Source organism: Oncorhynchus mykiss, chromosome 4 (genome assembly GCF_057628025.1).
Source record: "Oncorhynchus mykiss isolate SJ-2025 chromosome 4, ASM5762802v1, whole genome shotgun sequence".
In the NCBI taxonomy this organism is placed as follows: domain Eukaryota; kingdom Metazoa; phylum Chordata; class Actinopteri; order Salmoniformes; family Salmonidae; genus Oncorhynchus; species Oncorhynchus mykiss.
In genome coordinates, this window is record NC_143025.1 from 17,368,084 (window position 1) to 17,394,825 (window position 26,742).

The 26,742-nt window shown below is 42.5% G+C and overlaps 1 protein-coding gene across 4 annotated transcripts in view; it reads right to left on the reverse strand.

Moving 5' to 3' along the window:
- Positions 1-26,413, reverse strand: part of shisal1a (shisa like 1a) — a 41,622-nt gene extending 15,209 nt beyond the window's left edge. For 2 of the 4 annotated variants that reach the window (XM_021598943.3, XM_090231293.1), the window contains exons 1-3: positions 9,551-9,685; positions 4,486-4,671; positions 1,744-1,957 (exon numbers count right to left, since the gene is read on the reverse strand). In XM_021598943.3, the coding sequence (XP_021454618.1) occupies positions 1,744-1,957; positions 4,486-4,552 (281 nt within the window). In that variant the 5' untranslated portion in view covers positions 4,553-4,671; positions 9,551-9,685. Of the gene's footprint in view, positions 1-1,743; positions 1,958-4,485; positions 4,672-9,550; positions 9,686-25,419 lie in introns of those variants that run through there. The other 2 variants (XM_021598942.3, XM_090231292.1) reach the window with 2 other exon arrangements.
- Positions 26,414-26,742: the final 329 nt, after the last annotated feature.

Consider the following 26,742-nt stretch of genomic DNA (forward strand, 5'->3'; position numbering starts at 1 on the left):
AGCTCCTTCACACTCTGGGAGGTCATTCCTCCCTGTCTGTTCTCTTACTGAGCTCCTTCACACTCTGGGAGGTCATTCCTCCCTGTCTGTACTCTTACTGAGCTCCTTCACACTCTGGGAGGTCATTCTTCCCTGTCTGTTCTCTTACTGAGCTCCTTCACACTCTGGGAGGTCATTCTTCCCTGTCTGTTCTCTTATTGAGCTCCTTCACACTCTGGGAGGTCATTCTTCCCTGTCTGTTCTCTTACTGAGCTCCTTCACACTCTGGGAGGTCATTCCTCCCTGTCTGTTCTCTTACTGAGCTCCTTCACACTCTGGGAGGTCATTCCTCCCTGTCTGTACTCTTACTGAGCTCCTTCACACTCTGGGAGGTCATTCTTCCCTGTCTGTTCTCTTATTGAGCTCCTTCACACTCTGGGAGGTCATTCCTCCCTGTCTGTTCTCTTACTGAGCTCCTTCACACTCTGGGAGGTCATTATTCCCTGTCTGTACTCTTACTGAGCTCATTCACACTCTGGGAGGTCATTCTTCCCTGTCTGTACTCTTACTGAGCTCCTTCACACTCTGGGAGGTCATTCTTCCCTGTCTGTTCTCTTACTGAGCTCCTTCACACTCTGGGACATCATTCTTCCCTGTCTGTACTCTTACTGAGCTCCTTCACACTCTGGGAGGTCATTCCTCCCTGTCAGTTCTCTTACTGAGCTCCTTCACACTCTGGGAGGTCATTCTTCCCTGTCTGTTCTCTTACTGAGCTCATTCACACTCTGGGAGGTCATTCTTCCCTGTCTGTTCTCTTACTGAGCTCCTTCACACTCTGGGAGGTCATTCTTCCCTGTCTGTTCTCTTACTGAGCTCCTTCACACTCTGGGAGGTCATTATTCCCTGTCTGTTCTCTTACTGAGCTCCTTCACACTCTGGGAGGTCATTCTTCCCATTCTTATGGCTATTTAGCAGTCTTATGGCTTGGGGATAGATGCAGTCTCGGAGTCTGTTGGTCCGAGAGCCCATGTTCCGGTACCGTTTGCCAGAACAGTCTATGGCTTGGGTGGTTGGAACAATTTTTCACGACTGTGCAGGTGTGTGTGGACCATGTTAAGTCCTTAGTGATGTGGACATCAAGGAACTTGAAGCCCTCGACCCGCTCCACTACAGCCCTGTCGATGTGGATGGAGGCATGGTCTCTGCTCTTTCTCCTGTAGTCCACAATCAGCTTCTTGGTCTTACCGACATTTGTAGTGTAGTGCAGTATTATAGTATACTATATAATATTATACTATAGTACAGTATAGTAAGATACAGTACACTAAAGCACTTTATTAAACTTTGCTGAGAGATGGCAGCCCACCCACTCACTCAGTAACAAAGCCTCAGCTCTTCACTGCTGTGGTTCTGATTCTCTCTGTAGGTGTAGATCAATGTCAATGTGCCCTTTGAGCACCAGTCAAATGGTGTCAATGAGTGGGATATTGTCAAGGGAGCTAACGGCTTATCAATCACTAACATTTAAAGGCCAGGGATTTTTTTCTCTGTGGAAATGTCTCAATTGTGAGTGAAAAGCTAATGGCTGTTTCCTTGCGGATAACATTTTCTATGTTCTTAAGGTACCCACTAGACCTAATGTAAGTAGCCTAGCAATTTATAATAACAGCACACTGTATAATAGAATCACAATAATTAGCCTACTAACAGACAAGGAACAGTACCACTCCATATATACACTGCCAAAACCTGAATAGGACTCACTTGTGTTTGAAGCCGTCTGTGGTGGTGGTGAGGTTGACCTGCATGACCGTCTGGAACTCAGTCTCCTTACAGCAGTACTTGAAGGCTGTGTTGTTGTGGTGACAGCAGAACATGTAGGTCTTGTTGTCAGAGAGACGAGGGCAGTGGAAACCAAAGTGGTAGCGCCCCTTGTGGTCGGAATATGGTTCACACACTCTGAAATTAGCTGATAGAGCTGTGGAAGAGAGAGAGACAGAGAGAGAGAGAGAGAGAGACAGAGAGAGAGAGAGAGAGAGTCTAATACTGTAGTCTTCTTGGAAAGCACTTACACTTTGTGAGGTAAAAACATTTCTGAATTGTTTTACAAATCTGATAAATGGATTATAATGATTGGGAACATCATGATTCAGCTTGTTGTGATTTCAATTACATTGCAAATGATGGAAAACCAAACAGAAATCAACAGGCATTTACTAATATCTGTAGAAGGATTATACATTTGAAGGATTGAGTCAACCAGAGAGGTGTTTCTCTTTGATGGGAGTCATGGAAACATAATTTGGCAGACTGGACTCATGTAGATGATCACCAATTACCAATCTGTCATTGTAACAGACCAGAGATAATGATTAAGTCTGTATCATATGTCATTGTGGACCAAGACAAAACCACTTGTTAGACAGACACCGTCGCAACCGATCAGGATTGACAATTGACAATTTGGCATATTTTCATATTTTATTCATATATATTATATATATTTTATTATAATATAATAACAGGTAAAAGCGTCCCCCATAGCATAGCTGGGGAAATCCCTTCTAGCATTAGGGTGTGAGTGCTGCCTGCACTAGCAATGACAGAGGACGAGAGGGGGGTAAATTATATATTTCTGCTGCTGATGGTAAAGGTATTATCTAATCCTGTGCAGGCCAAGCAGGAACAGATTGGTCATTTGAAAGGGGAGAACACTCAGATCTAATGAGCTTGGCTTATTGCCTCACTCTGGGCCGGCTGACTGAATGGCTGACTGAATGGCTGACTGACTGGCTGGCTGGATAGCTAGAATTGACTTCCCTCCGACTCGCTCTAATTGTCAGGCTTTTGCGTCCATGCTGAACAGGGAAGTAGAATGAGGAGTGGGGAGGCTGTAATGAAGCCTTACTCCAGAGGTTTAAAGTCAGAGATTGATTTGAGAGACAGAGAAATTGGCTCTTTATTCTACATTGTATCTTTGCTAGGAAATAAGATAAATTTGATTGTATTTGATGAGAAAAGGAAAACTTCATCTTGAGGTTTAATAGTATGCAGACTCTCACAAAAGTGTGTGCACTTAAACACACTCACAGCAGTACATTCACACTCACAGCAATACATATCTCATTACCCTTCTTTATCTGTGAAATAACCTCTCACAAATAGATATATGCCACTTAAGCTTCTGAAATACAATTTTTGTCAGCACTCAAATCTGGAATTCATATACTTGTACTGAACTGATAGAAAAGAGGAGCTTGCAGATGTCACAGAAAAATATAGATGTCATTTGTGCACATTTTCAGGGACAATTTCTCAAACCTGTACAGACCAGACCTGTAACTGTATACTGCAAGATAAAGGTAAATGTGAAGATGATATATAAATCAAACCAGTAACTTCTAAAAGGTCAAACATCAATCCCAAACTGACATTGGAAAGACAGCATTATTTATTCAAAAATATTCCCATTTAACTCCGCCTCTGGTATTCTGATCCTATAGCTAATCTCATAATTGACAGGATATAAAGGAGGGGTCAGCGGTAATAGTAGGGTGAATTGGCAATAAGGAAGCAGAGCAGCTCGGGATCAAAAGTGGACCATAAAGTCCTCTAATGATGCAAGACTTAAAGAGTTAGGGAGAGGCAGACCAGGGGGAAGGCAGTCTCAGTCTTATTAGAGGGGAAACAGCTGGATCTGGTTAGGAAATCATCGTAAACGTTGCCATGTTGTTAATTACATTAACACCTTTACAATTTTAGCATATTACAGTAAGCAGTTTGGCTCTATTGTTACGTTTATAACCTCAACCTGTGAGCTGAAAAATAAAAAATCAAGATAACGTTTGTAGGGTACCGACAGAGTTTCACAAATGCAGTAATCAACAATGATGTTTTACCATGCAGAATACTGTTCCTGAGACAGTCATACACCAGTCTCGCTTGCCAGACTCACAGGCAACTATGGGAAAAGACTACACACTTAAACACAAACACTGTGACGGAGCTGGCCATACCCTGTGCATATCAAGAGGTTCAAATAATAACTGGACTGATAAAAATGGTCAGAATTCAATAAATATTTATTAGGCTATAAAACAGATGTTTTTAAAGAGGTTGAAACCCAGACCATGCTAAAAGGTTATTAAAACAAAACTTTTCCTGCAGAAAATATAGCAAGTCTACCTCTTCCAAGCATTTTTTTCCCACTGTTCAAACAGACCACCTTTCAAGTCACAAACCAACACACCTGAAAACACTGAAATTGACAAGACAAACTACTGAAATGTTGAGGATGAAGTTGATGTTAAATGTACAAATATGTAATGGCTTGAATAATATCCGTTTTGGGCCCAATTAACACATAGGTAACAAAATCACACATTTAAAAAAAGTGAAAGTGAAGATACATTGAATGCAATAAAATGCCATCTTCACACACACACACACACACACACACACACACACACACACACACCATAACAAAGAGGTTAAAACCGCACTGACCTGCGGTGGACAGCAGGAGGAAGATGACCGTCAGGACGTTGAAGGACTGCCGGCTGGTGACAGTCATCTTCGGGTCCTCATATAGGACAGAGGACAGGAGGGGAGATTCTCTGCTTTAGCTGTACCAGGACATCATCTGCACTCTGACCCAAACAATCACATTGCTGCTTCTGTCCGGTGAGCCACCTGGATGCAACAAGAGAACCAATGAATCACTTAATTTGATTAAATGTATGTACATATAAAGCCTGTTGTGGAAGAACTATATCAACAGCTGTCAAAAAAGGGCTACAGAAACTAAGAGTATAGAATCTTTGGATCAAATAACATAAATCTAACCACAGGTTATTTTCTCTGATTGGACAATTGCGCCTTGCAGCATTCACCAAGGACCAAAACGATTTGAAAAAGTGTTTCTCACCCTTCAAATAGTTGTGATCAATAGGAGTGCTTGTGTTGGGAAATGTGGGACTCTCTCACCTAGTGATAAATCATACAAAGTGAGAAGAGGACCCTGTCTGGCTACAGAGGTTGTTCTCGATGAGTCTGCTTGTAGTGATGCATCACAGCAGTTCATGGAGGAAATCTCTCGTTTAAATAGCGAGTGTCACCCGCGAGGCCTGTGTCGTGGCTGCCATTAGCATCGCACCACTCTATCAAACCTGTCCAACATCAGTACACTGTGGCTTAGTGAGATAAATGGCTTTGGAGGAACACTTTTTTTCCCTTCTTTTTTTTCTTTTTTTCCTTTTTTTTCTTAGTGAGGATAGAGGACTGTTTCTGCTCTTGGACAAGTTTTTGCCTCTTGTTTATGCTTAAGTTAAGGATGAAGTGAAATTGGTCACTGTGTGTTCCTGTGGATTTGATGTTAATCTGAGATTGCGAAATTTAAAACCACAGACTTAGTCATCAAACACTCTAAATAACCATGAAGGGTTTTAGTTTAGTGCGACAATCTCCTCTTGCTCGTCTGGGATACAGATACAGAAACACTAATCAGCAGTGTAGCTACATCTGTCAGAGCTAGGAGGAATCCTACATCTCCCAGGGGGAAGAGGAGAAAGCCTGGTGAGGCTGGTTCCTGCTTCATAACATTGACGATGCAGAAAATGTGGATGTCTGTCTGCTGAGGCTGTTGGTCTCTATCACTCTGTGTGATTTCTGTCAATCTACCCATACCTGGTCCTGTTTGGTGCAGTATATCTAGCCCTGGCCTGTATGTCCCTGACAAGAAAGGGGCAATAGGTACTGTTGGAACACAACCAAAGCCAGATGGCCGCCATACTGTATAGTGCAGTATGGAGAGAATACTGTTTGTGCCATTACAGTATAGCAGGGTTTTTTCAGTTTTTGTCTTTAATAGCCCTTTCCTCCTCAGGGAGGTAGTCAGAGAGTCTCTCTAGACTGAGCTTGTTAGGGCAGCCGTTCCTTTCTTTTCCTCTGCCTTATGGAGAGAGAGAGAGAGAGAGAGAGAGAGAGGATGAAGGTATCGTGTTCTGTCAGACAACATGTGACTCGTGGCCAGGGATTCCCATCCTCTGAAAGATCCTCCATCCTCCTCCCCAGGCTGTCTTTCACAGGGTTTTACATGAATTCTGCCTTTTGAATCTTTTTTTAAAATGTGGAATCTCCCCTTTGTGTCATCGGCTGTCCTATTTAAGTCTACATGGTGTAAACAGACATTTATTCTGATAAACAAAGAGTCTGATGTGGAGACAGAAGGTTTACATAATGAGCTTAATGTAAGTGAAGCAGAACCCCTATTCCCAACACACACACAGAATATAATCTCCAGAGTTGAACACATGTACTGCACATGTGAACAGACATGTTACACAAATGAATGGGCAGCAGGCTGTTTGCAGCATGTTAACTAAAGACTGTCCTAAGATGTAACGCAAAATGACAGAATATTCTAGCCATTCTTTCTAAAAACAACAACAAAAACTGAACAAATATTATGCGATGTAAGCATAATTTGCTAAGGAGCAGCACAAATTAAGGAGCAGGCAGAACACCATATTCAATCTATTACAGTATTATGCACAAATTGCATTTTTTTCTGGGCTGGACAGAGAAACAAACAGGAGCAGGAAATGTTACCAATTACTCCTGCATGCTGTCATGCTTTCACCTGTCACCAGAGGGTGACAGAGACTGTCCTAGAGACATTTACGACACTCAGCTGTGTCCTATTTAGAGGTGTGTTTTCTGTGTCTTTTGCTGAAGCTTGAATTATGTGCCAGGTTCGTTTGTCTCTTGAGTGAGTTTATTCGAGACTTAGTGTTTGTTGTTTTCCCATTGATCCTTCCATTACCATTTCTCAGTAAAATATTATGTTTATCCTTAATCGCTGATTCCTTGTCTGGTCTCTTCTCTGCACCTGGGTCCAACCTCACCATGTCACAGCAAGCTTCAGCCCACAACACTTAACCAGCAGAGATCACCCAGATCAAGAATGTTGTAAACCACCAAGGAGCACAGCTGGGGAGGCAGCAAGAACAACTCCTCCAGATATCAGAAACCCTCCAGGCGCTTACCAACTTCCTCCAACCACAGTCCAACCCCAACCCAGGAGGAGCCAATGCCCAAGTCTCATCACCCAGTGCTACAGGTGTCGTCGTAGTTCCTCCAGGGAACCTGCACAGGGAACCCAAGATCCCAGGCCCCGAGCGGTATGACGACAACCTGGGAGAGTGCAAGGGGGTCTTCGCCCAGTGCTCTCTGGTGTTCGAGCTACAGTCATCCTCGTTCCACACCAATCGGGCCATGAATGCCTACATAATCGCTCTACTCTCAGGCAAGGCTCTGGCATGGGCTACGGTGGTGTGGGAGGAGCAGCCACCATCCTGCAGCTCCACATTAGCTTTCACTGCAGAGCTTCAATCACCCAGTCGGAGGACGAAAAGCGGCCAGCCGACTGTTCAACACCCGCCAAGGGGCCAGACCAGTGGCTGACTTCGCCATTGAATTCTGCACCCTTGCCACCCAGAGTGGGTGGAATACGGAGGCACTGGTCACCGCTTTCCACCAGGGGTTGTCTAACTCCATCAAGGATGAACTGGCCTCTCGGGAACTGGGAGAGGACCTCGAGTCTCTGATAACGCTGGAAATCAGGATCAACAACCACCTTTTGACACTATCCTGGTTTCCTGAGCACCCCAACCCCCCGAACCCAGCACTGAGGAGCCCATGCAGCTGGGACGCACACGCCTGAGCCCACAGTAGCGTGACAGGCGCATGCGCGAAAGCTGCTGACTCTGCTGTGGCGGTCTCGGCCATCTCCATGCTACATGCCCAGAACTGACGGGAAACACCAGGGCTCGCCAGGACAAGGGGAGACCCTGACAAGCTGTGCAGTTGCCCCAGGCTACCCAGTCACCGTATGTCACTACCTGCAACCCTACACTGAGACAACCGTCAGCACCAGATTCAAGCTTTTGTGGACTCCAAGGCCGCAGATAATTTAATTGATCAAGACTTCGCCAGAGAATTACAAATCCCCTGCGTGAAATGTCCCATCCCTCTGTAGATTCAAGCCCTCGATGGATGCCCCATAGGCTCCGGCCAGGTGGAATATCAGACCAAGCCCATTCTACTGAAAGTATGGGTGAATCACTCTTAGTTCTCTTTTGATCATGGCTACCGAGAACCCCCTTATCCTAGGGTACCCCTGGCTAGCGCTACATAACCCACTACGCTCCTGGTCCACGGGACACCTACTAGACTGGGGTAAGAACTGCCAGACTAAATGTCTAAGAGCCCCACCTAGAACCTCGCTGTGATCATGATTAAGAACCGTTAACCCCTACCCCTGTTGTGCGCCACCTTGGAGCTGAAGCCCTGTCCCGCCAACACGATGTCTCTAACGAGGAGAGGGGACTCCGAGCCAATCATCCCCAGCTCCCGCATTGTGGCTCATGTGTTATGACAAGCCCAGACCCAAGAACCTGACGCTGGCGGGGCCCCACTAACAAACTTTATTATCCGCGATCAGCCCATTCTCAAGTGTTATAATAGAATCACGCCTCTAAATAATCTGGGCATCCAGGGGTTAATCAGACACTGGAGTTCCTGAGGAGGAGATTCTGGTGGCCCAACATGATTGAGGATGTGAGATACTTTGTTGCGGCCTGTTCCACCTGTGCCCATAGCAAGTCATGACAGCTCCAACCTCTGCCCATCCCCAGCCGACCCTGGTCCCACCTGTCCGTAGACTTTATCACGGGGTTACCTCCATCCCAAGGTCTTACCACTATCCTGGTGGTCGTTGTTCGATTCTCCATGGCAGCCCATTTCATTACCTTACCCAAGTTGCCCTCAGTGAAGGAGACTGCTGATCTCATGATTACCCATGTCTTTTGACTACACAGACTTCCGCGGGACATTATCTCGGATTGTGGGCACCAGTTCATCGCACGGTGTTCGAAAGCCTCCTGCTCAATGTGGGGGGAGGCGGTGAGTCTCTCCTCCGGGTTCCACCTACAGCCGAATGGACAAACGGAGCGGGCCAACCAGGAGCTGGAGAAGTTCCTCCGCTGTTTCGTCTCCACATAGGCCAGCAACTGGAGCAAGTTCCTTGCCTGGACGGAGTTTGCTCACATCCCACTGCCGGTCGCCGTTCGAGTGTCAGTTCGGGTTCCTCCCCTCCCCTGTTTCCTGAACAAGAGGCCGAAGCGGGGGTGCCATCAGCCGAGGCGTTCATCCTCCTTGCTCCTCTCATCTGCACGACACCAACACCAGGCAACACGGCACCGAAGACCTTTTCGGCTCCTCCGACTGGGTCAACAAGTGTGGCTGTCCACCCGTGATCTTCCCTTAAAGGTGGACTCGTGGAAGGTCGCTCCACGCTACATAGGCCCATTCAAGATCCTCAGTCGCATAATCCTGGTCACCTATCGTCTCCAGCTTCACAGGTATATGAGGGTTTGTCCATCCTTCCATGCCTCTCGTCTCAAGCTGGTAAGGACCAGTTCCTTCTCTCCCCCCACACCTGCCCCTCGGCCCCCTCGACTTGTCGATGGTCGCCTGACCTACACTGTCTAGTGTCTGTTGGAGGCAGTACCTGGTGGCCTGAGAGGGCTACAGCCCTGAGGAGCGGGCGTGAGTGTCTGACCGGGACATCCTGGATCCGGGACTCGTTCGGGACTTCAACCAACTATGTGGTGGTTGCCCTGGCTCCGTGGCTGGATCAGCTCCTAGAAGGGAGGATACAGAGACCATCCTAGAGACATTAACAACACCCAGGTGTGTTCTATTTACTCATTATGATTTCCCTGTTAAAAAGGTGTGTTTTCTGTTGTCCTTTGCTGAGGCTTGATTTATGTGCCAGGTGCGTTTGTCTCCTGAGTGAGGTTTTCCCAGTGTTGCCCAGTGTTTTTCCCAGTGTTACCCAGTGTTTTTCCCAGTGTTACCCAGTGTTTTCCCAGTGTTACCATGATCCTTACCATTTCTCAATGAAGTATTATGTTTAATGTTAATTATGTTACGCTGATTCTCTCTTCCCTGCACCTGGGTCTAACCTCACCATGTCACACATGCACTATGAAGTCTGCATTACTACCAGACAGGAGATCCAGATCTGTCAGTTGGTTGATAAGAAACTACTGAAGGTTTCAGTCTGTTTGCAAATTCCGACGAGATAGAGAGAAAGACACACTCTTATTGCATTCTTACGCTCTCTTGTTTTTAATTAAACATTTGCTTCTAGCCAGTGACACATTTTTCTTTCTAAAAATGCTGTTTTGTTTGCTCTTGAGTTTGTTCAGTTAATGCGTTTGCATCTTTTGCGGGGCTAGACAGAATATTCCCTTCTGGATATAGATTTCTATTTGATTTATTGTTGAATGGCTGTTCAGCTGTTAAATCCAAGGAAATGACTTCAACCCCTTTGAACCATTTACCGTATTGTCAGCCTAGGAAGTGCAGCATGTAGGGTATCACTGACTTTTCACCTGTATTTGTCTTGTTGAAATGCCTGCATGGAGCGCTAGCCTTGATGTCTCCTCATTTCCTATAGCCACTCAAATAGCCTTTTTGGTTGCAAGCCGTCTGTCTATCCATCCTAATGTACAATACTACTGTGCCAATCTGTCCCCCGAGACACAAGAGGAGTGAGGTTGTGGGGAAATAAGATTAGCTGTCACAGAAGATTGAGCATTCCGGTCAGCTATCGTCTCCAGGCATCAGGTCCTGGTCTCACTGATGGTCTGATTGATGTTCTTTATGAATTCATATCCGAATGAATTGGATTTTATTCCAGTTTTATGACTTTAGAGTTTCAGCTAGAGGCTGTGCTGTGGTCCGTTATGAGCCAACATTTGATAGCTGTAGTAACGCTGGGATCTAATGACTGTAATTGACACACAAGCCTCGACAGCAGATCATGATCAAAGAGCTTAACGGGGACCGTCCGGTGCTGTGCTTTCATGCTCTGGTCTCTCTCTGTGTGTGTGTGTGTGGTGTGTGTGTGGTGTGTGTGTGTGTGTGTGTGTGTGTGTGTGTGTGTGCGTGTGTGTGTGTGTGTGTGTGTGTGTGTGTGTGTGTGTGTGTGTGTGTGTGTGTGTGTGCATATATTTGTGTGTGTGTGTGTGTTATAAATGTATAAGACTCTTTCCTTTGTAGAGGTGCCATTATTTGGCATGAGTGCATTTTGTTTTCCAGTCTAAATTACCATGCTTGAAATATCAAAAGCACAAAATCCCCCCCCAAATTCGAGGTGCCTTGTGTACATCATACCTGCTGTTCCCGTAGTGACGGCTCTGAAGAGGATGTAGTTCAGTCCTTTTTCTAAAAAGATTAATATTCTCAAAATAAACACAAGGCAGTAGGGTGCAAATGCAAGTGGACTTGCGGCTTGAGGTTGCCTGGGAAACCTTTTCTCACAAAAGAGACGGGGTGGGGGGGGGGGGGGGGGGGGTAGAGTGGTTATTGCTCTATCTAGTGAGTAATTAGCATCTGTGGTAGTGAACAGGAAATAAAAATAAATGTAAAAAATAACACGGCAGGGTTACCATGCCAGGGAGTGTGTTGTGTTTGTGGTGAGTGTGGCCCATGCTACTTTACTGGGCTGCTGTATAGTGTGCCTGCCTGCATGGGAGGATTGTTTTTGGCTTGTAACAGTTTGTTAATTAAAGCTAGAATCCTTAGTTGCTACATACATTTTTTGGACTTATACATGAATTATATATACTAATTGACTCTTGAAGAATATACAGTGCCTTGCGAAAGTATTCGGCCCCCTTGAACTTTGCGACCTTTTGCCACATTTCAGGCTTCAAACATAAAGATATAAAACTGTATTTTTTTGTGAAGAATCAACAACAAGTGGGACACAATCATGAAGTGGAACGACATTTATTGGATATTTCAAACTTTTTTAACAAATCAAAAAATGAAAAATTGGGCGTGCAAAATTATTCAGCCCCCTTAAGTTAATACTTTGTAGCGCCACCTTTTGCTGCGATTACAGCTGTAAGTCGCTTGGGGTATGTCTCTATCAGTTTTGCACATCGAGAGACTGAATTTTTTTCCCATTCCTCCTTGCAAAACAGCTCGAGCTCAGTGAGGTTGGATGGAGAGCATTTGTGAACAGCAGTTTTTAGTTCTTTCCACAGATTCTCGATTGGATTCAGGTCTGGACTTTGACTTGGCCATTCTAACACCTGGATATGTTGATTTTTGAACCATTCCATTGTAGATTTTGCTTTATGTTTTGGATCATTGTCTTGTTGGAAGACAAATCTCCGTCCCAGTCTCAGGTATTTTGCAGACTCCATCAGGTTTTCTTCCAGAATGGTCCTGTATTTGGCTCCATCCATCTTCCCATCAATTTTAACCATCTTCCCTGTCCCTGCTGAAGAAAAGCAGGCCCAAACCATGATGCTTCCACCACCATGTTTGACAGTGGGGATGGTGTGTCCAGGGTGATGAGCTGTGTTGCTTTTAGGCCAAACATAACGTTTTGCATTGTTGCCAAAAAGTTCAATTTTGGTTTCATCTGACCAGAGCACCTTCTTCCACATGTTTGGTGTGTCTCCCAGGTGGCTTGTGGCAAACTTTAAACAACACTTTTTATGGATATCTTTAAGAAATGGCTTTTTTCTTGCCACTCTTCCATAAAGGCCAGATTTGTGCAATATACGACTGATTGTTGTCCTATGGACAGAGTCTCCCACCTCAGCTGTAGATCTCTCCAGTTCATCCAGAGTGATCATGGGCCTCTTGGCTGCATCTCTGATCAGTCTTCTCCTTGTATGAGCTGAAAGTTTAGAGGGACGGCCAGGTCTTGGTAGATTTGCAGTGGTCTGATACTCCTTCCATTTCAATATTATCGCTTGCACAGTGCTCCTTGGGATGTTTAAAGCTTGGGAAATCTTTTTGTATCCAAATCCGGCTTTAAACTTCTTCACAACAGTATCTCGGACCTGCCTGGTGTGTTCCTTGTTCTTCATGATGCTCTCTGCGCTTTTAACGGACCTCTGAGACTATCACAGTGCAGGTGCATTTATACGGAGACTTGATTACACACAGGTGGATTGTATTTATCATCATTAGTCATTTAGGTCAACATTGGATCATTCAGAGATCCTCACTGAACTTCTGGAGAGAGTTTGCTGCACTGAAAGTAAAGGGGCTGAATAATTTTGCACGCCCAATTTTTCAGTTTTTGATTTGTTAAAAAAGTTTGAAATATCCAATAAATGTCGTTCCACTTCATGATTGTGTCCCACTTGTTGTTGATTCTTCACAAAAAAATACAGTTTTATATCTTTATGTTTGAAGCCTGAAATGTGGCAAAAGGTCGCAAAGTTCAAGGGGGCCGAATACTTTTGCAAGGCACTGTAACTTACAAATGCCTCATGAGCTTAGTTTAACTGTCCCACCACATCAGAACCCAAAATATATGTAAACATTATTTGTAAACAAAGAGAACTATAATTTTGATATAATGGATACCTTACATTTCTCCAGGCCCATCCCTCAGCTATCGCTAAAACACAGGCAGGGTGTCCGATCTATTATTGTTTCAATTAAGGATTACAGTTTTAAGTAGACAAAATCAGAGGAATCAGCACTGTAATCAAACTCAATTCAGCTGGAGGCCTGTTGAGATGTGTCTGTGGGGAGAAAACGAGGCCCCTCCCCCATCCCACACACTGCTCATTCTTCTCTCGTCAGAATCCTCAGGGGCAGATATGAAAAGTGGGTTTATCTTTGTTTGGAAGGCTACAAGTGGGGTAATTGTGGTGATATTCTTTCCAAAGGCTTTAAAACAACTATCTCGAGCCTGAACGCATATGGGATGAAATAATATTGTCACATCGCTAATTAATATTTTCTATGTCTTAGAATATCTCAATATCTCAAAATCAATCTGTGGCAACTGTAGCAATATGCATTTAGCACTAACATATTTGAGGTTTCCTCATTTCTTTGACTAGACCAATATTGTGAAGCTTGACTTCTCATTGAATATGGATTGATATTGGCAAGTTGAAAGTGATGGAAATAGGATACAGACATAACTTGATTAAGACGTATCCACATGCATGAACCATTCAAAGGGATATATTAGCAACATGCAAAAGCCACCCAGCGGTTTTAAGCAGAGCTGATCTGAATACTCTCTGGGACAAATTAGAATTAAACTGACAATGATGTCCTTTTGGTGCCAAGCTCACTCAGTAATACAAATATACAATCAGCCGAGAGATTTTCGAATGAACCTGCCACTGGAGTTTAACAAGTTGAATTCGTTATACAATCAAGGTCCTCAAAATAAATTGGGGATTGGAATTTATTAGAACCCCTATCATATTGCAAGTTTTTCTCTGTTCCTCTCTACTATCTACAAAGCCCATGCTTCCCAGAGGATATAAAATACTATGGTCCACTTCTCTGAGAGAGAGAGAGAGAGAGAGAGAGAGAGACAGAGAGAGAGAGAGAGAGAGAGAGAGAGAGACAGAGAGAGACAGAGAGAGAGAGAGATCAGCCAAATTGAATAAGGCTAAGTGGAGTATGATGAACACAAAGGAAGCAGCTGCCTGTATTGCCACCAGTCAGATAGTCAACACTCATGTCTGGCTGCCTGTATTTTTTTTGTATTGTTGTGGGTAGCTTTAAAAATGCAGTCCGGCACTTACAAATTTGTAACATATTGTATAAATTGGAATTTGTAAAATATCCTACCCCAAAAATATACATTATATGAAATGGATGACATAGTACACCATTTTCGTGGGACCCATTTTGGCTCGTGAGCGCTACTTTCAAAACTACTGGCTGAAATTATACAACATCTTAGAAGCATCGCTTATAATGGAAACACATAGGAAGTTTTAAGTATGAATATCTTGTTAGAATTATGTCTCGTTCGAATGAAAGATTTCACTGAGCACCAAAATGTGTTGTAGACTAGATGTACCCACACTAAGCCATTCTCATAAACACCATGGTTGTCTACTGATATGTTCATTGAGAGTGTTGATGTAATAAATCATTAGGGAATGATTAAGATCATCCAGTAGTTATGGATGATTCTTATTTTCATTAATGTCGCATTAATGTGTCTATGATGTTGGATTCCATATTTGAAATTCCTATCTGGCTATTAGTCCACAAGGTTATTGGGGTAGGAGTATATTTAGAGGCTAGGGTCAAAGGATGATGTGGTGGCAGTCCAAGAGAAATTAGTTCAGCCCAAAGCACAGTGTCAGAGAATCCAAACAAACAGTCTGGTTGTGTCTGGGAGATACTGTCTTGTCTGCCCATATCAAAGATCACATACAGGGATAGGACATCTCTCTGGAGGATATTTTTCTGGGTACCCATAGCCTTAGTCCTGCTATTGTGGTTGTCAGACTACTTGCCCAAACTATAAATACTGTAACTGAATTTAACAATAAACATGTTGACTGAGATGAATGACTTGACATCAATCTCCCTTCATATACAGGATCGGTGTCCCTATACCGGGACGGTTGAGCTAACATGCGCTAATGTGATTAGCATGACAGTTGTAAATTACAGCAAACTTTCCAGGACATAGACATGTCTTATATGGGCAGAAAGCTTGAGTATCAAGTCCCTAACAAGCCCCTAAAGGGTACTACATCCTGTTATCAGAAGTGTATGTAGAGGAGTGTTGGGTTTGGCACAGCATATAACCCTCCTTAAACCAAGATACAGAGACACCGCAGAAGATATACACCCAGAGAGCTCAGACTCCACCAGGTCACAGAGGTCACTGGGCAAAGGTCACACACATGCTTCACACACAAACACTGCTTCTGGGAATTACTCTTGCTCTGAGAGAATATCTGTTTTCTATCACTCTACTCTTGGTTTCAAACACTAATGGTGTTTTGGCAGGTGGTTATATGGACTGTTAACTCCAAAAAGTGGAGAGTTGAGGAGAGCTCTTCCAGCTAGAGCCTGTATCCAGAAATTGTCGTGTGAAGTGTTGGGTGGCTGGGCCTTTACTGAGGAATCCCACCTTGTTACTGAGCCTGTCTGTCCTCTTAACCTGTCTGTCCTCTTAATAATACATATATTATCACCTAATGTTCTGTTAGATCTTTTTATCAACTTAAGTTGAACATTACACGTTTTGAACTTCTTTTTGCTATTTCATGGCCTGTAGGCATCATTGACCTGAGCTCATACAACTCGTTTTGAGTTTTAAAAAGTATGGATAAGTATGCATAATGCATGGATGATTTTGACTATAACAAATACTCAGATGAAACATATTGTGCTATTTATCACAGACTAATTTGTGTCAAAGTTTAACAAGGACTCTCTCCTCCTCACCAGTGTCATTATCAAAGATATGATCAAGAGCCTCACATACAGTATATCGTTTGGTCATCGTGCTGCCACAGAATGAATTGTGAACAAGGCCTCAAAAAAGCTTGATTTACCAGAGCTGCGAGAAAAGTTCTATAGATTATTGAAACAATGTTGCAATTGTTTGTGAGAATGTCAACAGGTGTGATTCCCATGGGGCGAAAAATTATATTAGGGAAAGGTTCCGTGGGGGTTGCCATGGAAGCCAAGAAGGGGAGTGAGGTGTGTGTGTGTCTGTGTGCTCAAACACACATGCATGTGGGGGTCTGGGAGAGGAATTGTGTCCATCTGATGAATGGGCATGTGCCTGAACTCAATTTTATACACTAATTGTAGACTCACCCATTAATTTCTAATGACTGGTAATTTTTGATTGGGAACACCACAGGCGTACAAAGGTTAAATAAAGCACCCAAAATGTAATGAAAATCATCTAAATGTATTTTGTGTGTTCAGATGCCCTGTGTGGACAAAGTCATGGAACCTTATGACAATCAGATTACATGAACTACATTTTTCATAGAAAGAACTTGTAAATCGGTCCAATTCGACCGGAACACAGCAGGAGGGTTAATGACCAGAGACACAGCCACAGTGCCTTCAGAAAGTATTCATACCCTTTGACTTATTCAACATTTTGTTGTGTTATGGACTGAATTCAAAATGGATTGAATATATTTTGAATATATTTTCTCACCCATCTACACACATTACCCCACAATAACAAAGTTAAAACATGCTTTTTGAAATGTTTCCAAATGAAATACAGAAATATCTCACTTACACACCCCTGAGTCAACACATGTTAGAATACCCTTTGGCAGCGATTACAGCTGTGAGTCTTATGGGTAAGTCTCTAAGATCTTTGCTTACCTGGATTGTACAATATTTGCCCATTATTCTTTTCAAAATTCTTCAAGCTCTGTGAAATTGGTTGTTGATCATTGCTAGACAACCATTTTCAAGTCTTGCCATAGATTTTCAAGCATATATAAGTCAAAACTGTAACTCAGCCACCCAGGAACATTCACTGTCTTCTCGGTAAGCAACTCCAGTGTACTGTAGGTTTGACCTTCTGTTTTAGGTTATTGTCCTGCTGAAAGGTGATCTCATCTCCCAGTGTCTGGTGGAAAGCAGGCCGAACCAGGTTTTGCTCTAGGACTTGTTCTTAGCTCCATTCTGTTTATTTTTTATCCTGAAAAACTCCCCAGTCCTTAACGATTACAAGCATACCCATAGCATGATGCAGCTAACACTATGCTTGCAAATATGGAGAGTGGTACTCAGTAATGTGTTGTACTGGATTTGCCCCAAACATAACAGTTTGTATTCAGGACAAAACATGTATTGCTTTGCCACATTTTTTGCAGTATTGTTGCAAACAAGATGGATGTTTTGGAATATGTTTTATTCTGTACAGGCTTCCTTCTTTTCACTCTGTCATTTAGGTTAGTGTTGTGCAGTAACGACAATGTTGTTGATCCATCCCCAGTTTTCTCCTATGACAGCCATTCAATTCTGTAACTGTTTTAGTCACCATTGGCCTCATGGGGAAATCCCTGGGCAGTTTCCTTCCTCTCCGGCAACTGAGTTAGGAAGGACGCCTGTTTCTTTGTAGTGACTGGGTATATTGATACACCATCCACGTGTAATTAATAACTTCACCATATTCAAAGGGATATTCAATGTATGTTTTTTTACCCATCTTCCAATAGGTGCCCTTCTTTGTGAGGCATTGGAAAACCTCCCTGGTCGTTGTGGTTGATTCTGTGTTTGAAATTCACTGCTCAACTGAGGAACCTTACAGATAATTGTATGTGTGGGGTACAGAGATGAGGTAGTCATTCAAAAATCATGTTAAACACTATTATTGCAGACAGTGATTTCATGCAATTTATGTGACTTGTTAAACAAATGTTGTCTCCTGAACCTAGTTAGGCTTGCCATAACAAAGGGGTTGAATACTTATTGACTGAAGATATTTCCGCTTTTAAGTTTTTATTCATTTGTAAAAAAAAAAAATACATTGAAAAACATAATTCCACTTTGACATGGGGTACCGTGTGTAGGCAAATATAAAAACATATATACATTTAATCCATTTCAAATTCAGGCTGTAAGACAACAAAATGTGGAAAAAGTCAAGGGATGTGATAACTTTCTGAAGGCACTGTAGTTCACCTTCTCAGTCAAGGTGAGGTGATGGAACTTTATAGAAAAGTAACGTACTGTGATTTCAAAAACACTTCTGACATCATATATTAATAAGAAGATGGGACAACATAGTGTTAGCTTTAGGAACGTATTTAGTAAGAGAAACCGGATATACTTACAGAGCATTATAGATACTGTAGTTCATTATGCTACCGTGATGAAGCACACTGACCCATTCCATTCTGGCATGCTCTCTAAAAAAAAATCGACATCATTTTAACTAAATTTCTGTCCCTTCTCAAAATATTATTTGAAATATACACTTGGCTCTCCAACCCTGTTCCTGGAGAGCTATATGTCACACACTGACACTATTTTTGATTGGTAAATGAGTCTAGACAGCTATCTAAACTTCTAGTAATCATGGCTGAATTACCGACCTGGGCATGCAGGGCACGTGCTCAGGGGCCCTGACCACCATGGGGCCCCCATTGATGTTGTTAGTTACTCTCACTCAGATATCATATTAACATAGCATAAGTCATGGCAAAATGTGTAGAATTGCAGGATGTACTTAAAAAAAAAAAGTGTTATTAAAAATATTTTTTCTGCTAACAGATCCATCTGTTCGTGTACAATTGTAGTTTGTGATCCCAGTTAATGTGACTTACTGAGTAGCGGTTAACTGTTTAGCTAATAGGCTAAGTGTCTGTGGCAACTGTTCTCCGACAGTATTGAGTTTTTAAATTGTATTAGAAATGCAGTAAATGAGCTTCAACTTTCAGCTTCTTAACTTCAGTGTAAAACTAACTGGATTCTGCAACAATTATGGATGATAACGCTCTGAAGGTGTATCAGGGGGAGTTGGGATATGCAAAAAACACATTTCCAATTCACACATGCATATTAATTCACACTTGTGAATGTGCGAAATAGGACAAATATAAGCACCCACCAAATTATTTGTATATTATTCATATTACTATTATTAACGGTGGGGAAGATGGCTCATTATAATACTGTCTGTTCCAGATATCAGGAGTCATAAAAAAAACTGATCTTATAATGAATCACATTCCCTCGATCTTTATCCCAGACAACAAGGCCAATGCACACAACTACAGTCATTACTACAGACATTACTACGGCGGAAATATCACATGTTCTGTTTAATGCACAGACTTCTCAGTGTCATTTTGTGCAGTTTGCCATGAATATAATTTGATTATGAAAAGCAGCTGCCACATACATCAGTAGATCTGGATCAGAAAGAGACAAAAATCGACTCTCTTACAGATGCACCTTTTTTTATTTGATTTGATCTGTGGTTCCCTCTGTCCCTGTGCCATCCTGTCTGTCAGTGTACGTTCACACCAGACCACATGGAGATGAGAACATTGTCAAAGAAGGAAAGTACACCTTGCTCCACTTTTAACCCTGAGAACTATATACCAATCTATCGTTCCAGTCCCACTGCTCTGGTGAGTCACTCTGCCGCCAGTCAACGGACACTTAGAGGGAATAGGGGGAAGTCCTGAACATGCCTCATGCATTGGAATCTAAACTGCAGATATGAACAGCTTGAGTAAAAAGATTATGTTACCCACTGAACATCAATGAACAAATAATGAGAGAAATGTTGTCCCTCTGAGCAAGGACAGTGAGTTATGGGTGGTAATAGCATCCACTCTCTCATGGTTTGTATAAACCCAAACCTTGGATATTACTACTCGTGTTCTGAGTGATGTTGACTTAGAGGTCAGTCCATTTTCTCCAATATAGATAATGATATTCTTGGGAATGAGCTGGCACCTTTGATGGTGGACGTGAGGTGAGGTCACATATTCCCTTCGGTCACCTGGCTGTCACATTGCATGTGGTCAGACACTAGAGAGGCATCAGGGTCACAGCTTTGACTTATCCTTTTATCTGGGGTGAAAAGTTTATCCTGTCCTGAGGGCTTGGTCAAGTTGAGACAAAGAGGCAGCTAGGGGGACTTCATGCCGTAATGCTAACACATTCACCTGTAATCACGAACAGCAGGTGTCAGACATTGACATTCCTCCCTCATTCACTTTTCATTCGATCTGGTGGCATTCGCCTCTGTATACACCTACTGGCTGAGCATAGGTCAGTGAACCTTAAGTCTATTATATGGACAGACACACCCCTGCCTCCCCACTCTCCCCTCCTTACTGAGCTGTCATTATCTGTTTTCTAATACAGGTATAGGGTGTACTGTGACACTGGTCAGTCAAAGGTCAGATCCACTAGTCAAGCAATTGGTCACAGGCAGGTAGAGCAAGTAATGAGTATTGACAACGGGGAGCTGAGCCATTCATTACAGTATGATTCAGACATCGGGCTTTTCAGAACATTGAGTTCCTGCTCCTGTGGATCCATACAGTTTTTTGTAGTATGGATCAAGACATTTTGCCAATGGTAGGAGCATGGTGAGTGGAATGCTGATTCCATGGTATCACAGATGAATTGCTTTCTCGGTCTGATTGTGTTAAAATGCAGAGAAGGCTTCAATAGTACCAATATTAGCACAGTTAATATGCGCCATTTAGCAAAGTGCAGCCATTATTGTAATTCTAAATCTTGTTTATCAATAGGTCAATACTTCCATAGCCAGGTAGTATAGGAAAATGTGATGCATGTTCTGTTGACCCAAAGATGCACTTCTGTACACAGAGCATTAACACAGAAGCACACAGAACATTAGTATTCAAAACTGCCAGTGGGTGAAAATGTCTCTGAATTTCAACATCATGTTCTTTATTTTATTATTCCTGCTTCTCATTTCAGCAAGGCTTAGATACACAACAAGAGAGAGAGAGAGAGAGAGAGAGAGAGAGAGAGAGAGAGAGAGAGAGAAAGAGAGAGAGACACTCTACCCTCGTGTTGGGTGACAAAGCAACCACCCACAAATAATGTTAATGTGTATACTGATGGAATGACATTGTAGTGAAGGGTGACTACAAGCAAATCAACACTATTGACATTTCAGTTTAATGAATGCATTTAATGGATTAATGGAATGTGGTTTTATATGGAGTAAACAACAACGACAAGCTTTTAATTTGCACTGTTTTATCCATTGAGCAGACACGGTAATACACAGCAGTAAACGGTGTCTGAATGCATAGAGTTCTCTATTCCTAGTATCAGATATTACACTTGACAGTGTAACAGGGTAGACCGCTAGCTTACTGCGTCTGGCGTCTAATGGTTTTAAATACAAGGCCCCGCGGGCCCACAGACACAGAGGAAACACAATACAGCTGATGAGATGAGAGTCTATTATACATATATTCCTGCTAGGTTCCTGCTAGAGATGATCATCTGTTGAGTGGAATTGGATACGGGGGAGCATCAAAGGCAATGTCAAGGAACCGACTGCTGTATATGAACTGAGGCTGCCTGCCTGGTTCCGTCAGTCACACAGAGAGAGACAGAGAGAGAGACTCATAGACCCAGCCCAGAAATGGGGAACTCCATATGAACTTTATGCAGAGATAACTTGATAAGACTGATATTCTATATGGTATTCTGCGAATTTCGACTACAGATGTTTATTAAAAGTCATTGACAGTTTTTTTTTTCTTAGCTAACCATCTAAATGGTTTGTTTGTAGACTTGGCGTGCTGATAACCTGTCTGTGTTATCTTAAATAAGACATCTCAGTCTTATCCCCCCCCCCCACCATACAAACGTATACAATTAAATAAACCTTTCACTTTTCTTTGCTGATAGGGGATAAGTGGTTGTCTCACCTAGCTATCTTAAGATTAATGTATTGACTGTAAGTTGCTGCCTATAAGAGTGTCTGCTAAATGACTAAAATGTCAAATGAAAGACATTTGTTGATATAGCCCTATTGGATTGAGGCTATGTTGAGTGCTTTTAATTGACACCTACCCTTGTAGGGCTCAACAGCTGCCCAGACAGACAGGGTTAGACGTGTGACAGCCTGTGAGACATTAACAGAGTCATGACACTCCAAGCTTTTTTTAGCCTTTATCAGACCTACTTCCTCCAGTTCTTTCATTTTAAAGCCTGAGAAGTACATCTGCTGGATCTACTGCTGGCGCTGTCTACTGCCACCTATTCTGCATTTTATTTTTCATTCTGCAGATACTGTTGAAAAACTGTGTTTAAATGGAAGCAAATGGAACGAAACGGGGATAAACATACCTGAATTTGTCCAATGGAAACTCTAATTTGCAACTGTTGGACTAATTATTACACCCTAGATCAGCTAGATGCAGGCAACAGTTTGCAAGGCGGTATTGAATGTGTCACTGTCTGTCACCTTGATTACTCAAAATTCTCGACCTGTGCACCTGCGATGTAAACTTTAATTCATAGGCTAGGTTGTAGCAACCTCATGATGGGTACAGGGGAAATTTGAGTATCATGCAGTAGCATAAATCTATCGATGTTACATTGAACTGGGTGAATGGAATATGAATGACAGTCACCCAATATGCTGTAACAGAAATAAGGCAAAGCTCATTAAAAAAAAATCTTCCTCCCTCATCTTAAAAACTTCTTGGCACACCCATCCCATTAGCGGGATAATTTTCATCAACATCCGCTGAATTGCAGAGCGCAAAATTCAAATGAAATTACTAAAAATATTTAATTTTCATGACATCACAAGTGCAAAATAGCAAAACACAGCTTAGCTTGTTGTTAATCCACCTGGCGTGTCAAATTTCAAAAAAGCTTAACAGCAAAAGCTATCCAAGTGTTTATGTTAGGACATCTTTCAGCAGACAAAACATTACAAACAGCTAGCAGCAAAGTAGATTGGTCACGAAAGTCAGAAAAACAATAAAATGAATCGCTTACCTTTGATGATCTTCGGATGTTTGCACTCACGAGACACAATAAATGTTCATTTTGTTCCATAAAGATTATTTTTATATCCAAAATACCTCCATTTGGTTGGCGCGTTTTGTTCAGAAATCCACAGGCTCGAGCGGTCACGACGGGGTAGACGAAAATTCCAAATAGTATCCCTAAAGTTCTAAACATGTCAAATGTTTTTTATAATCAATCCTCAGGTTGTTTTTACAATAAATAATCAATAATATTTCAACCGGACCGTAGCTTTTTCAATAGGAGAGAGAGAGAAAATGTGTGCTCCAAGTTGTTGCACATGCAAAACTCTGCTGGCACCCAGCCTTCCACTGATGCGATGTGATCCTTCTCGCTCATTTTTCAGAATAAAAGCCTGAAACTATGTCTAAAGACTGTTCACACCATGTGGAAGCCATAGAGAAAGGAATATGGTTGATATCCCTTTGAATGGAGGGAAGGCATGCAATGCAACAGGGAGATTCGTTTCTCTAGGCACTTCCTTGTTGGATTTTCCTCAGGTTTTTGCCTACAATATCAGTTCTGTTATACTCACAGACAATATTTTGACAGTTTTGGAAACTTGTGTTTTCTATCTGACAATTATATGCATATTCTAGATTCTGGGCCTGAGAAATAGGCAGTTTCTTTTGGGTATGTTTTTCATCCAAACATCAAAATACTGCCATCTATACTAAACAGGTTAAATGGTAACGACCGCCACTGGTTTACACTGAGAAATAATGCCCCATGTTCCAACCGAGTGTGTGTTCCTATATATCCTCTCCCTTGTTTAATTAAAACAAGTGAATTCATAATCACTTACAACACTGACCCCCTCAGAGCATTTAATATGAACTTTTCCATTCACTAAATCACGTTCCCTACGTCAGAGAACAGTGTTCTCAGAGAAGGACCCACAGGCGAGCTACTGTGTAAAGCCATCCTGTAAGCATGCTGAAATGCATCCATCAACTAAAATGCAAGAGGGAATATGCTACATGCTCTCAGTGCCATGCCTGAATCATTTCCCAGTTTGCAGTCATTAAATGTGAAGGCTCAGCACTGTGTGCATTAGCCCTAATGGACACATTACCTCAAAATACTCCAAAGGCCACTGTACGCAGACACAATCACAGACATGCACACGTGCACGCACAGACACGCACACACAAGATGCCTCTGGCCACGTTTACTCAAACAAAAACTTGCAACCCACAGGGCACAGACATCAATTCAACGTCTATTCCACGTTGGCTCAATGCAATTTCATTAAAATGACGTGGAAACAACATCTATTCAACCAGTGTATGCCCAATGGGAAACAAAGCCCATACGTTTTTTTAAACTAATTTCTTTAGTGAATTCTAAATCATTAGTCAGTGAGAAGACGGCTTTTTGTGATGTACAAAGGGATTGTCCCTCTCCTCTCTAAATCCTCTCAACGCACCTCCACGCGCCTGATTCCAGGTTACCCACCGACAGCCACTGCCAATCTGCCTTAATTGCCTCACATGTAAAGGGAGAGCTGAGAGACAGAACTTTCTGCCCTCGCCTTTCTTACACTGAGCTCACTCTGCTACCATGGTAGAGAGAAAACACTCCACCTGGATATCAGACAATAAAAGAGCACACCATGTTTACAACCCAACCCAGAGTGTAACTTCTCTCCTCAGTCCTCACAACCAAAGAGGCAGGCATCCCTCAACGATGAAAACAGTGTGTCGTTTGACGTAGTAAGTGTGAACTTTCTCATCCTTCAGTCTCTTGACTGTAGAGCTACTCAACATGATGATGTTGTTTTTAAATTGCTTGCTTTTTGTTGTTGTTTACTTTACAGTTCTTTGAGATTTCTTTATATAATGAATAGTGCTATTAAATCTGAATATATGATTAATATTATTATTATAATAAACTATCACACAAAACCATACACGCTCATGTGTGTCTTCCTGCACGACTATGGAAATACACACTTTTATAGTGAAAAGAAGAGGTCCACACAGAGCAGAAAGAGAGAAAGAGAGAATTACTAGTTATAAGACCAGTTTTTCAACTCACCTTTGTTGAGCCTATAAAGGAGGGTCTTTCCCGTTCCTCCGTTCAGTAAATGTTTATTCTTTGTTTACTCTTCCTTTGTTGCAGCTTGACACAAATACATCCTCACCCTAAGGACATGATCTAAATCAACAGCGCGTGAGGGAGAGAGGCAGGAAGGAAATGCCAAAGAAGAAAAGAGCACTCTCCTCAAGTCCTCTGCACTGTATCCAACCGGTTAGAGCTCAGCGATAGAGTGTGTGAGAGAGAGAGAGAGAGAGAGAGAGAGAGAGAGAGAGAGAGAGAGGGAGAGAGCTAGAGAGATGAAGCGATACTGCGTGAGTGAGTGAGAGAGCTAGCGGCGAGCGAGTAAGAGAGAGAGGAGTGTAGCAAGCAGTGTTCACACTAGGGTGACTCTTTAGCCCCGTTTATACCTGACACTTACATGCGTTCTTCGTCCTGATCTTTTCTTGATCTAGTCTGTTTACACTTGTGAAATCGGGATCACAATAAGTTCACAATGCGTATTTTAATCGTCTACACCTGTCTGAAAATGTGGGTGAAATCGAATGTGGACATTTTCCAGACACAGCACGCATGTTAGCACCAGGTATAAACGGGGCTTCTGTCTTGCTTTGCGTGTGTGTGTTTCCTTGCTTTTGTGCGTGTGTTTGAGTGTGCGAGTTATGGCAATCCTCACATGTTGTCTGAAACAGAAGCCACAGGGTCAGCTGCTGTCACCGCTGCCTCTGTCTCTTATCCCATTCATACCAAGACAAAAACCCGCCAACTTTGGCATGCCGTCTTCTTTTTGCTGCCTTTTCTTTATATCAGAAAGATATTGCCAGTAACAAAGCCTGTACTTTTATATCCACCAAACGAGGTAGTCATGAATGCGGTGTTATGTTTTAAAGTCCTGTCAACGGCTCAGTATAAAATGTAAATCATCTTACCGGCTTTAGCACACATTAAATCATGAACATTCTATTGTTGTCCGACATCGTCCTTGTCAGTATGAAAAAGTATAAACAAATAAATGGGGGATTATATAAACATTGCCCAGCATCTTTTTCTTCTTCAGGCAACATACTGGGAATCCTGTGTGAATTAGTTATCTGTTTCTATCTCACTCTCTATCACAGCTGTCTCCCTCTCTCTCTATTTCCCCTCTCAGTCTTTATCTGTCTCTCTCCCCACACCCTCGCTCTCCCTCTCTCTTCTCCTCCTCGATTCCCTACAGTTAATTTGCATCCCAGCGAGAGTTATAATCTAATCTCCGTTGCAAATGGAAATGAATCACACACAACACACATACGTGTAGTCACACATGCACACACCTGCACACAC